The following is a 13,601-nucleotide window of genomic DNA, read 5'->3' on the forward strand; positions in this document are numbered from 1 at the left end:
AAAGCCAGTGATGAAGCCAGCCCCAATTGTCCTTGGTGTCCAGTTTATCTCCATGAACTCGGGTTCTAGGTCTGCCTTGAGAACACAGCCTATATTCTCATATCAAACAGGCTAGCTACAGTGACCAGAAAAAACCATGCTATTACCCATAGGTACAGGCTCAGGCTAGTTCAATGAACTTATCCCTCAGGCCAGCACTCAAAGACTTACCCACCATCTATAGCAGAGTGTTAGGCTGGCATTCACAGACTAGACTCCAAACTGTCTCTTAAGGACCTGTGCTTCAGGCCCTACACTGGCTAGGCTGGTCCCAAACTCCAATATATCTAAGGTCCAGGCCACTCCAGTAGTCTCTGGCCTCCAGACCCAGGCTCCAGGTAGGAGTGCTTCAGACTTGCCACGGCAGCCTCCAGTTCCAAGCCTGAGTAACCCCAGACAATTTAGGCAGGGCCATTAACAAAACAAATGAACCCCTGGCCTGCTTAAATTGCCGCCATGCTATAGAAATTCTAAACTATACTCATCATAAAACATTGTGCCCTCGGGAGGCAGAGGCAGGCAGATCTCTGAGTTTGAGGCCAGCCTGGTCTACAAACAAGTGCCAGGATAGTCTGCAAAGCTACACAGAGAAACCCTGTCTCGAAAAACCAACCAACCAACCAAAAAAAAAAAAAAAAAAAAAAAAAAAAAAAAAAAAAACCCAAAACAAAAACAAAACAAAAATGTGCCAAAGAAAACTATTTACAACTGAAGTTATTGTAAGTTATTGAGTAAGTGTTGGGGAGATGGTTCAATTGCTCAAGTGTTTGCCACACAAACATGAAGACATGAGTCCAATCCCCAGCCTCCACATAAAAAGAAAAGGCAGAGTCAGGAAAATCTAGGACATGCTGGCTAGCCAATCTAGCTGAGCCAGCAAGCTCCAGGTTCATCGACAGAGCCTGTCTCAAAACATAAGACAGAAAGCACACACACACACACACACACACACACACACACACACACACACACACACACACACACACACACACACACACAAAGCCATTACTGTTGCAGGTCGGTGGTAGTGCATACCTTTAATGCCAGCACTATGAGTTTGAGCCATCCTGGTCTACATAGAGCGAGTTCCAGGGCAGCCAGGATTAAGTGATATATATGAAAACATGTTAATTTCAAGAACACTAGCATATTTCCATTAATGAGTACAGGACTTTACAGGGTGGGTTCAAAATGACTCTAGGTCATATTTCTAATCCTCTGGTAAAGGACATCCCTATGTTTAAACTATAGTTTCAAAATAAACAATGGCAGTGCAGTGAAAGCCTCTACATTGTGGGTAGGCCCCGGTATGCTTCCTCTAGTCATCTTCTACTTTCTATGATGTCCTCCTGCAAGTATGAATAATTACTGTCTTTTTTTTCTACCTCTAAATGATATTGAGATAAATATCTAGAGTATTGCCCTATTTTGAATAAATCAGATTTCTATGTTAAGTCCGGCTCAAATTCAGAGTTCAAATCTCAAACTTCCTGCGATCTAAGTTCAATGCTACCACCTTTACCTCCAGTTTCCAGTAACATGCTTCCTCACTTTCTTAGCTCTTTCTAGCAGCACCCTTTAAGTCTGTATTCCTGGCCTAGGCCTGGTGGCGCACGCCTTTAATCCCAGCACTCAGGGGATAGAGGTAGGAGGATCTCTGTGAGTTTGAGGCCAGCCTAGTCTACAAAGCAAATTCCAGAACTATAGAGATATACACATACCAAAAGAAAAAAAAAAAGCCCAAACAACAAAAAAGTCCGTATTTCTATTGACAGTCTGTTCAAAACAGTTTAGGATTTTTTCTATCTTGTCCTTCAAAATTCTTCAGCTTCTACCCACTGTCTGATTCCAAACCCAATTTCCAGCTTTTAGTAATCAACTACCATGTTTCTCAGGCTCGAGACAACAGCCATCTTTTTGTCTAGGAGTTAGGAGTCCAGAAACAGCTTAACTAGATCCTCTGTTTTGGGGCCCAAATCATACTGTCAATCTCATCTGAGGATCATGGTTCTCTTCCACCTCACTAGTCAGCAGAATTAAGTTCCTTAGAACTAACTGGAATCCTCATTTTCCTGAGGGCTGTCAGGAAGAGAAAAATGTCACCTTCAATCTTCCGAATGACCCTTTCCTCTCAAAACATGGCTGTTTGTAGCTACAACAGAACACCTTCTGCTTTTATTTGTCTCTTTTAAAGGACTCACCTATTAAGAAGGACCTACAAGATAATGCTTCCTTTGATTAACTTAAAACCAAATAATCCACAATTTAAGAATGAAATCTCTTTATAGTCACAGGCTAAACAGCTGGGAATTACATAAGAACACTCATGACAAAGGGAGAATACTGAAATCATCTTAAGATTCATTTATAGCATCAGGACCATTCTGTCTACTCTTTGCCCTCTAATCTGGGAGGTTGCCTTAAACTCCTGCCCTCTTACAGTCCATCTGCCTTTCCTATATTTATTCTTAATTTCCATTTTTTATCGAACACTTCTTGGGAGATGCCTCTTGCTTCAAGGCACTCTGATTTTCATGTTTCTTATCCCCTATAAAATTGAACCATCATTAAGCTAGTTCTGCCAGTTGAACAACCTTTTATTTTTTTCTCACACAATATATCTGATTATGGTTTCTCCTTCTACTTCTCTCCACATCCCCTCCCATGTGGATCCACTTCCTTTCTGTCTCTCATTAAGAGATAATAATAGCATCTGGGTGGTGGCGGCGCATGCCTTTAATCCTACCATTCAAGAGGCAGAGGAAAGCAGATCTCTGTGAGTTCGAGACCAGCCTGGCCTACAAGAGCTGGTTCCAAAGCCACAGAGAAACCCTTTCTGGGGGGGCGGGAATAATAATAAAATATAATAGGATAAAACAAAAACTAACAAGCACATTGGAATTGGACAAAATAAACAGAAGGAAAAGAGCCCAAAAGAAGGCACAAGAAACAAGAGACACATTTGTTAGCACACACAGGAACCCCATAAAAACACTAATCTGGAAACCATAATATACATAATATATACACAAAGGACCTGGTGCAGACCTGTGCATGCTGCCTCAGTCTCTGTGACTGAACTGCAATTTTATATGCTCAGTAATTTTTCTTCCTTAACTTCTAAGACACTATATATGGACAAACAACTGTAAGCAATTAGAGAAAATTTACCCAGATTAGAGGGCAAAGAGTAGATTATTTGGTTTCTTAATAGCCTGGCTAATACATGAAATTCTCCTATTCTAAAAACTATCCATTTTTATAAGAGGGAAATTCTAAGAAATTGTCAAAGAGAACTTACTTAGAAAGAAACCACCCTTTTGATTTCTATGCAAGTGCTACTGCTAGTTGCATGATTTTCTTTTCATATGTACAGCACAACTTATCAATTAGATTAAACTTTTACTTTTCTCCTGTGTTTACTAAGGGAAAAAGGTCTTTTGTCCTTTCTATATTCCAATAAGTTCTTTCCTTTCTTTTTAGGTTTTTCAAGTCAGGGTCTCACCGTGTAGTCCTGGCTGTCTTTCAGGCTGGCCTTAAATTTGGAGATCAACCTACCTCTGCTTCCTGAGTGCTGGGATTAAAGGCATGCACCACCCCCACCGCTGGGCAATAAATACTTTCTCATACAAGAATGCTGTGGTTCAACTTGAGCAAGTACCATCTGTATGTACAAAAGTGTCCTTGTTTCCTTGCATTTTCAGTGATCAAGCTCAGGATGTCTGGGGGCGCAGGAACCTCATATACCTGTGCAAATGACTGAAGCCGCCACTCTATATAGCTTCATTTGAGAAGGAAGCACCTCCCTCCTATATCAAATCAACAAATTTTTGTTGTGTGTCAAATATAAATATGTGTTTTGCCCACAATATTATAAATGGCAAGCAACTTTATTAGACTTACATTAGATTATAAATACTATATACTAGCTTTTATTATTGGCTAAATTTCAGATAACAACCAAGCTAACAGAGAATGAACCAGGCAGAATTCTGAGTATGAAACTAGCCTGACCTACATAGGTAGTACCAGGCTAGAATGGTCTGTGAGGTGAAACTGTCTCAGAAGAACAGACAACAACAAAGATTGACAAAAATTCTTTAAAAGAAGGAGGTAAAGGCTCTTGCTCTTCTCTAATAAACCTGACAGTTTAGGCTGCTATTCCCTCGAGTATTTATATCTTTCCAATACAGCAAAGGAAATCAGAGAGCTATCGTCACCACAAAGGCAAAAGCTGATTCTTTTTTAAACAATTTATTTTTGAGACAGAGTCTCACTCTATAACTCAGGCTGGCCTCAAAGTCATGCAATTCTCTTACCTCAGCCTTCCAGGTGTTGGATTTACAGGAACGAGCCACTAGGCCTGGCTAACAGTCAATCCTTATATGTGGACTTCTTATGGCGAAACCATGTACAAGCTAATACATTAAGAGAATGTCATTACTGAGAACAGTGATAAGAATGAACAAACAGACAGTTTTATATGAGATATGGTGATGAGATTTTTTGAAGTTTTTGAAGTGTCAAATAAACGTAAATACTTGCCAAAATCAGTCGTAAATAATACAAACAAAAAGGAATTTATTTACAATATTTCATACTTCAACAACAGTTACAGACAAGAAACAGGGTATCAATCAAAAATTAACTAAGAGACTCAATTAATTGTGTTTAAGCTCTTACGCCCAGAGTAGCTTCTCTTACTAGCTAGAAAGGTGTCCTTCTGAGTCCTCCACTTGCATAAGGGCAATCATTTAATCAAAGGGGTCTGTGCACCTGATACTTGTGGGTTCAGCTGAGTCACTCGATTCTTGGCTTTCTTTTTCTCCTCTCTGGTTAGTTTTTTACTTTTCTCTGTTGACTCCTTCCTCTTTTTCTCCTCCACTATCAGCTCCTTTCTCTGATTCCTCTTCTTCATTGTCAGCTCCTTTCTCTCCTTCTTTGTCCTGAACACTGATGGAAACTGCTTTGTTATAGCCTTCCCGGTTCCGAGCAATTTCAATTGCAAAAAACTGAATCCTGGGTGCTGAAAGGTAAATAGAATTGATTGTCCTGGTTTAGGTAATCAGGTATACTGACTAGAAACCCACAGACAAATCTTAACTCATATGAAAGCCATTCAAATATATAAGCTAGTAATCTTGAATTCTAATCTGTTAATGAAAATAAGCACCAATCTGACAGTGATTTAAGGAAATGAACAGGATCCTGAAAGATATAAAAAAAAAATAAGATGATCTCCAAGGTAACAATACTTGTTAGTGAACCCAGACTCCTCATTCAGACCGTCTTATAGAAACAATGCAAGAGGCAAGAAACTCACCAAAGATGGTGTTCTCCTCAGTGTAGCCCTGGGAACAATCCAGTCTCAGCAAAGTACCATAATTGTAGTCTTCTACAATCCCTTCAAATTTTAAGCAGAATGGCCTCCACTTCTATAAAGGCAAAAACATGACACTGTAGTTCATGAATCTAAGAGTCTGATGTACTCAAGCCAGGAAAGAGGTTTGAGCTTCCCCCAGTGAGAATAAAAGCCAACGTGAAAGAGACTAGTATTGAGGTGACTGTCAGCTTTATGGTGAAAATTGTACATTTCCGGTGCTATATGTTATGTTTTTAGGCTGGTGTCCCCCTACAAAACATTTCGATCAGGAAAAACAAACAAACAAAACCAACCACCTCAATCTTTTTACTACAAAATTAAAATGTGATTTCTAGCCCGGAGATGGTGGTGCAAACCTTTAATCCCAGTACTCAGGAGGCAGAGGTAGTTGGATCTCTGTGAGTTCAAGGCCAGCCTGGTCTACAGAGTGAGTTCCAGGACAGGCTCCAAAGCTACATAGAGAAACCCTGTCTTGAAAAACAAACAAACAAATAACATTAAAATGTGATTTCTATAATGGATCTCTGTTTTGTTTTCAGTTATCAGCCAGCTCAAGGCATAATGACTATTAATCCTTGCCAAAGTATCAAGGAGACAAAGAGGGCAAGGACATACCTTTATGTTATACTTGTCCATTGAGTAAGGGGTAAGTTCTCAAAGATCAGTGACAGCCTGCTAGGACTTCAAAGTTTAAATTCTTCATTAGCCAAGAGCCCACATTTAAGGAAAATGTTTTTCCTATTATAATATCAGTGTTCTGTGTTAGTAAGAGATGATCACATAAGCAAGAAACACCATTTGTATGCTATCCAGGGCCTATGATCAATGTCCCCCTATATTCCCTGTACCCTACTAACTGTTCCATTACCGAATCTTTCCAGCTAAATTTCCTGCTAAAATAAACTTATCCCTCCTCCCCACTTAAATGAATAGGTAAATGGGGTAGTTGAAGTGCCCAAGATAAGGAGAGAAAAAAGTCTCAATGAACACAAAAAATGCCTAAGACAGAAAACAATTCATTCCACAATTGACTTAACTTATATAAAATCCAGGTTCCTTATTGTAAGTCCCTTGAACAAATTTGAAGCTTATATAAAAACATTCAATCAAAATCATTGGCCAGATGCTAGATAACGTTTAAGAGGATATTTACCTCTTTAGCTGATTCTGATTTGAGTTCTTCTGGGTCCAATACATCTACCCTGAGCTTCTCAAAATTTCCACGGAACTCAGAGTAGATTTGGTCATCTACTTTGGTGAGTTTCAGGAACTGTGGGTCAACTGATGAAATCAGCTGCCAGACAATAAAACAAACATAAAGATGCTAGTCACTAATTATACTCCCCCACTCCCACCCCCAGAAGTGCAACAGTATCAGGAAACCGTATGGTTCTCAGGATGTCTTGGGAAGTCATTAAAATGGTTTTAAGAGCCATAATAAGTCTCTCTCTCTCTTTTTTCTTTTTCCTTTTACCAATTTGGCAACTGAATGAACCCTTCAGTCCTTGTATTGCCTGGTTCTCATTCTGTGGATTGTTCATTCATTCAACAGACATTTAAGTAAGTGTCTGCTATGTATGATTCAGTTATCTTTCCTCCAGGTAGCAAACAACAGGGGGCAGACAAGCAGAATTTATCATCATCAAATTCACTTCTATCCTTGTTCCCTGGAGGGAGTTAAAACAATCTGCAAAGATTAATAGTTTTAAGTTGCTGAGAACTATGATTAGCATAGCATCATACACTAAAACTTCTGTATAATGAAGAAGACAACTCACTTTGTAATAGACTTCGGCATGCTGCATTGCTCTAATGGCCCAAGCCATCTCAATATCAGGCTGCAAAAAAGGAAGAACATAAGCTAAGGCATCTCTCGGTCCTGTAATGGGTAAGAAATTAAAGGCACCTTGCTAAATCTCAAAACGCCTACAGAAATGATGTTGCTGTCAAGGGATAAAAGCTGAACTAAAAGATCTGGCTATATGAACCTTTTGCCCTTAGAAAGACTAAAAGGGGCTAGAGAGATGGCTCAGAGGTTAAGAAAGCACTGGCTGCTCTTCCAGAGGTCCTGAGTTCAATTCCCAGCAAACACATGGTGGCTCACAGTCATCTATAATAGGATCTAGTGCCCTCTTCTGGAGTGTAGGCATACATGCAGGCAGAATGTTATATACATAATAAATAAATACATCTTAAAAAAAAAAAAAAAAAAAGGCCGGGCTTTGGTGTCGCACGCCTTTAATCCCAACACTCGGGAGGCAGAGGCAGGCGGATCTCTGTGAGTTCGAGACCAGCCTGGTCTACAAGAGCTAGTTCCAGGACAGCCACCAACCCTGTCTCGAAAAACCAAAAAAAAAAAAAAAAAAAAAAAAAGACTAAAAAAAGCTCTCAACACAGAATAACAAAACAATGAACCACTGGATATCTTTTCCCAGCAGCTAAAGTGTGGAAAATCAGGATTGACTTAATAAACTATTAAAGTTACATTAATATATCCACCTATACACCTCAGAGTTGTTTGGAGAAAAAAAAAATACATGTGAAACTACTTTTCACTTTCATGAGTGTAGCATGTTATACTCATCATTTGTGTTTATCAGAGCCATTTTTCCACTCTGTAAAACCCCAGAACAAATGATGCAGCTAGATAATAAGTCTGACCAAGTACCCACTAGCTGTTCCATTGAACTCTCATTTCCCAACCAGCCTGTTGTCAGTTCCTAAGGCCGTGCATGCACCTCCCCACCCCATAAAAAAGGAGTTTTCCTATTTTTGATTCTATATCTTTCTGTCCACTTACTTTGAGGGTCCAGTTCAAGTCACACTTCTCCGATGAAATGTACAGCCTCCATCCTTGCCTGGGTCACTCATCTAGTATACATTACATTCTGACTTAGGAGGTATTACTATTCCTGCTGTCTTTTTTTTTTTTTTTTTTTATCTCTCAACAAACAGCATGCATAAGGGTCCACAAGAAGCACACCACAAACAAGTGCAACTTTGCTGCACAATGGGATCATTCAAGGCCCTTTAAAAACTAAGGTTTTGCTCCTCTTCCCCAAAACATTCTGATTTGATCGATTATGGGTTGTAATCTGGACATGCGGGCTGTTTAGACGCCTCCCAGATGTTCCTAAATCATTGAAAAGATAGGGGATCACTTTCACAGGCATTAGGATCCTATGTAAATTTGTGAACTACTATTAGACTGATGTGAAATAAGGAACAATTTTTTGGTTGACGTGGGGAGTTCTGAAGAAGACAACGCGAAAGGAACATATAATTTAGTACCAGGGCATGGGCGGGAAGTGTAGGTGAGTCATACTCACGTCGTTGCCATAGGACTCGGCTGGGAGAGAAAGAGCATGTGCCACAGACACCACTTCCCCAGAAACCTGAGAAGGAAAAGAATAAGCAGGACTGGGTGAACGATCCCAACTCCCTGGTCGCTCACCACCCCATCTCCGCCTGGGTATTTACTGAGCCCCGGAGCATCTTACCAGCTCTTCGCTTTCGCTAGTGGTATCCATATTACAGCCAGGTCAAGTGGGGAATGCACCTTTCCGGAAGTGGTTTGTTGCGCGTGCTGCTTAAGAGTGGATTCAGACTAGTAGGGCGGAAACGAAGATCGTTTTCTCCTTCTGAGCCTGCGTGCGCCCTCCCTCACCAGAGGAAGCAGCGGCCCCGCCTCATCCGGGCCACGCTGGCGCTGAGATGGCTTTTTGTTGCTCAGCAGTGGTATTTCTTTTTCGAGGTGATTATTCAATAAGTCAATGGGGAAAATGTGTTGCATGAAAAAAAATTTAAATGAACTTTTTAAGTGATTTAAGTGTTTTTAACTCCTCAGTATCCTGTGCTCCCAGCAGAGTCAATTCACACTCCATTCTAGCACGCACGCACACACGCAACAGGCAGTAAACCACTAACAAGCAATTATATGCTGGACGGTGGAATTCGGGATGAAGAATTTTCTACCTGCTTTGGAAAAACTACCTAGAGTGAGGTAACGAGGTGAGCATCATCCTATACTGTGGGAGCTGAGTCATGATGGGCGCTTAGCCAAGCAGGTAGCAGAGGGAATAGCATGGGCAAAGGTATTAGTGAAAAATCATAAGACCTTGCAAAGAACAATCTAGCTGGAGCAGAGTGCAGTCGGGACCTTTGTGTGGAGAGTTTTAAAGAGATAAGATTTTTTTCCCATTTTTTTGTCTTTGTTTGTTTTTGAGACTTCGCCATTCTCATTTCCACAGTAGCTGCACCAGTTTGGAATCCTAACAGTGAACAAGAGTTCCCATTCCCACATCCTTACCAGCATTTATTGTCAGTTGTTTTCTTCATCTTAGCCATTCTGATTGTAGTGACAAGGAATCTCAACGTTGTTTATATTGGCATTTCCCTAATTGCTAAAAATGATGAACACTTTTAAAGATAAATCTTAGCCATTTTTTCCTCTCTTCTTTTGAATTCTATATTCAGATCCATAGCTGCCAGCCCCCCAACCCCCGTCCTTTTTAACAGGATCATTGGTTTTCTTTTTTTTTTCTTCTTCATATAGTCTGTATATTTTATCAAATGAATAGCTGCCAAAGATTCTCTCCCACTTTGTGGGCTTCCACTTCACTAGCTTATTGTTCTCCTTGCTGTACATAAGTATTTTAATTTTATGAGGTTTTATTTGTTAATTGTTTGCCTTAATTCCTAATTGAATGAAGTCCTGGTCAAAAAGTCTCTTCCTGCAACTATATCTTGTAGGGTACCACCTATGTTTTCTTCTAGCTGTTTCAGCATTATCATATTTTACATTGAGCTTTTTGATCTATTTCAAGTTGATTCAGGGTATGCATATGGGTCTAATTTCAGTCTTCTACATGTAGACATCCAGTTCTCATAGCATCATTTGTTGAAGGTGCTGTCTCTTCTCCACCATGTATTTTTGGCATCTTTGTCAAATGGCTGTAAAATTACATGCACTAATGTTTGGGACTTCTATTTTGTTATTGTTCCTTTTTTGGTTTGTTTTTTGTTTTTTGAGACAGGGTCTCTCTGTTCCATTACTGTGCTGTTATATTATTGTTGTTACTGTACTACTGAAATATTACCCCATTATATAGCTATACCATTCTTTGGTATATGTCCAAAGGACTCACTGTCCTATTTTATAGCTATTTGATTAGCCACATTCATCACATTCTTCATAATAGCTAGGAAATAGAAACAATCTAAATGTCCTTCAGCCGATGCAAGAATAATAAAAATGTGGTACATATACACAATGATATTCTATGCCAGCTGTAAAGAAAAAATGAAATCAATTTGCAAGTAACTGGATGAAAGTAAAAAGTACTATACTGAGTGAGGTAATCCATACCCAGAAAGACAAATGCCGAGTATTCTTTCTGATTTCTGGATCCTAGTTCTGAATATTTCTGAAGTTACCACTGAAACCAGGAGTAGAAGGAGCTATAGAAAGCAGGAGAGTAGGATGAATTGGGAAATTGGAAAACTGAGGGTACTTTATCTGGTGGGAAGGACGGCAATCCAGAGAGAGAGAGGGAGGGAAGAGAGATACAAAACATTAAAGATGATTGAAAAAGCTATAGAGAAACATTAAGTGTATGTGTGTATATATGTAAATTAAATGCAAATGTAAATGAAGCTACACCATGTGTGGTGATAATGCTCCCGCAAAAGCCATAGACTACGTAGCAAAAACCCCAGTGTCAGGCATGGGATGTTGATCAGGGGAATTCAAGAGGCTTCCAAAGCAATAAAAAGATGTGGGAAGGTTAACTTGAAGACAAAATAAAAGCAGACCAACTTGAAGGTGGTAGTTGATAGAAAAGAAAACACTGACAGTTGAGATAAAGTTTGAGAATGAATAACACCTTCTGGACCAACTTGATGTGGAAAATAAAAGAGAATCAGGATCCTAGTGTGAACCCCAGGCTTTAGAACAAAATGTGGAGGGGGATATTACTGAGTTAGAAGACACAGCAGGAAAGATGAGTGTCTTTTGACGAGTTGAGAGTCACAAGGCTAAGAGAGTCCTAAGCAGAGATATAAATTTGATAGCAGGCACTGTTTAATTGTGCTTTCACAAGGAAAGTGTTAAGACTGTAGAAGGCACAAAGAGAGACAGGACAAGGACATAAGCATCTAGGAATAGGCAAGAAAACAAAGACTAAACAAAAAGAGTTGTCACTGACACATCAGCAAAGTATAAGGTAGAATCTCACAAAAGCCAAGGGATCAGAAAACTTCTAGAAACAAGTGGTGAACAAAGTCCAATATCCTGAATATACTGCGGTCAGAAATGCTGAGAGGTGATTGAAATCAGATGGGAGTGGGTTAAGAGGGAAGGGGAGACAGAGATGACAGCACTCATAGAAAGTTCTGAAAAGTTGCAAATAGGAAGAGCTATCAGGTCTAGGAACTCTTCAATTGTTGTAAAGGACAGATAACTTAAATTGTATTGCTTTAACCATTTATAAGTAAGCAATTAAAAAGTGTTCCATATATTTATGTTTTTCTATGGCAGGTCTCCAGCAATTTTTTACGTTACAAAATTAAAACTCCATGCTTACTAAACAATACATTCCCATCTCCCCTTTTTCCAAGTTCCTGAAATCACCATTCGGTTTCTTTGAATTCGACTGTTAGGTGCTCCATATAGGTGGGCTCATGCAGTTTTTCTGTTTTGTGACTGGCTTATTTCACTTGATCTAATGACTAACAGGATTTCTTTCTATTTTAAAGCCAAATGATATTCCACTGTATGTAAATAGTATGTCCTATTTATCCACGGAGAGGCACTTGGATTACCTTCACCTTTTGACTAATTGTGAATGATGCTGCTGTGAACATGAGTATGTAAACACCAGGCTGAAATCCTGCCTTCAGATACATTCCAGGACAGTAAGTTTAATCATGTGCTTAAAGGATCATATTTTTTAACTTTTGTGTTTATTTACAGAGCCTCTGGGACTTTTAGCATTATTTTTAGTTCAGAGAGACTATACTATTTTAGAAGTTGGACTTATGTGAAAGACTATTGGTGAGAGGAAGTAGGTAAACCTGCACAGAAACAGGCAGCAGAAGTAGGAAACTGAGATGTTGCCTCCAGGTGCCACTTGTTGTCTTGTACAGAGAACCAGGGAACAGCCAGAGAAAGATGTACTAAGAGTGACCTTAAGAAAACTGCCTTTGTAACTGTTTACAGTAGTAGAAGAACCAATTTAAGAAGCAGATGAGGGCTGGAGAGATGGCTCAGAGGTTAAGAGCACTGACTGCTCTTCCAGAGGTCCTGAGTTCAATTCCCAGCAACCACATGGTAGCTCACAACCATCTGTAATGAGATCTGGTGCCCTCGTCCGGCCTGCAGGCATACATGCAGGCAGAACATTGTATACATAATAAATAAAATCTTAAAAAAAAAAAAAGAAGAAGCAGATGAAGGGTTTGACAGGAACAGCTAAACTGAAAATGCTACCCAGAGATCTAGATGTAGGGTACATTTTCCATGAGGATGCTGGTAAATGTAGAGGTCAATAGCCAAAAATAGCGTGGAGGAGTTGACTGAAGCTGATTGCCGAATTGTTTTTTGTTTTTTTGTTTTTTAATTTATTTATTAGTTCTAGTTAGGGAACAAGCTTGTTTCACATGTAAGTCCCTTCTCCCTCTCCCTCCCCTCACCCCATCCCTCCTCCCCCACCCCGAATTGTTAAGTTACACGTAAACTCAAGAGACTCAACAGGCCTTTTATTTCAGGGAGCAACTTATGTGATTTACTTTGTTTAATGTTTCAGGTAGATATATAGCTTTAAATTTTTAAGATTAAAGCATGTAATATGTGAATAGTTTATTAGACTTATTTTCAATATTTTAAAATAAAGTAACTTTTTAACTATTCAACTATTTGCACACAGATATTTGCATTGACCAGTAAGTAGATCTTAACAATATTGCATAGGGCTACTTCTTCTATCCTAAAACTGCAAGAGACAAGACTATCACCTAGAATTTTCTTCTCACTGGTAGGCAAGGAAAATAGCCCAGACAGAGTTATTACAATAATTATTTCACTTATGCCTATTGTTTCAGGCCCAAAGTAGCTATTTTAACATTGGAGAGAAGTATTAGAAGTAAATGGCAGTTCACAAAGGGTCAATGGACTTTAAGG

The 13,601-nt window shown here is 39.4% G+C and overlaps 1 protein-coding gene and 1 long non-coding RNA gene across 24 annotated transcripts in view; one reads left to right on the top strand and one right to left on the bottom strand.

The window, feature by feature from the left end:
• Window positions 1-4,596: 4,596 nt before the first annotated feature.
• Window positions 4,597-9,083, bottom strand: Pbdc1 (polysaccharide biosynthesis domain containing 1). Of its 3 annotated transcripts, none has more exons than XM_027433052.2 (6): window positions 8,923-9,069; window positions 8,752-8,817; window positions 7,201-7,260; window positions 6,576-6,716; window positions 5,363-5,474; window positions 4,597-5,065 (listed from the first exon to the last, which is right to left on the bottom strand). In XM_027433052.2, the coding sequence occupies exons 1-6, from the start codon at window positions 8,950-8,952 to the stop codon at window positions 4,884-4,886; spliced, it is 591 nt and encodes a 196-aa protein (XP_027288853.1). In that variant the 5' UTR covers window positions 8,953-9,069; the 3' UTR covers window positions 4,597-4,883. The 3 variants fall into 3 exon arrangements, with proteins under 3 accessions (XP_027288853.1, XP_035305707.1, XP_027288854.1); XM_027433053.2 differs by lacking the exon at window positions 4,597-5,065 and adding an exon at window positions 5,109-5,247 and having other exon boundaries at window positions 8,923-9,083; XM_035449816.1 differs by lacking the exons at window positions 8,752-8,817; window positions 8,923-9,069 and adding an exon at window positions 8,714-8,732.
• Window positions 9,084-9,103: 20 nt separating this feature from the next.
• Window positions 9,104-13,601, top strand: part of Magee2 — a 156,642-nt gene continuing 152,144 nt past the window's right edge. For 5 of the 21 annotated variants that reach the window (XR_004771363.1, XR_004771361.1, XR_004771362.1 and 2 more), the window contains exons 1-2: window positions 9,104-9,433; window positions 12,179-12,337. This is a non-coding gene — a long non-coding RNA (MAGE family member E2). The remainder of the gene's footprint in view (window positions 9,434-12,178; window positions 12,338-13,601) is intronic. The other 16 variants (XR_003488425.2, XR_004771367.1, XR_004771373.1 and 13 more) reach the window with 10 other exon arrangements.

Source organism: Cricetulus griseus, chromosome X (genome assembly GCF_003668045.3).
Source record: "Cricetulus griseus strain 17A/GY chromosome X, alternate assembly CriGri-PICRH-1.0, whole genome shotgun sequence".
Taxonomy (NCBI): Eukaryota; Metazoa; Chordata; class Mammalia; order Rodentia; family Cricetidae; genus Cricetulus; species Cricetulus griseus.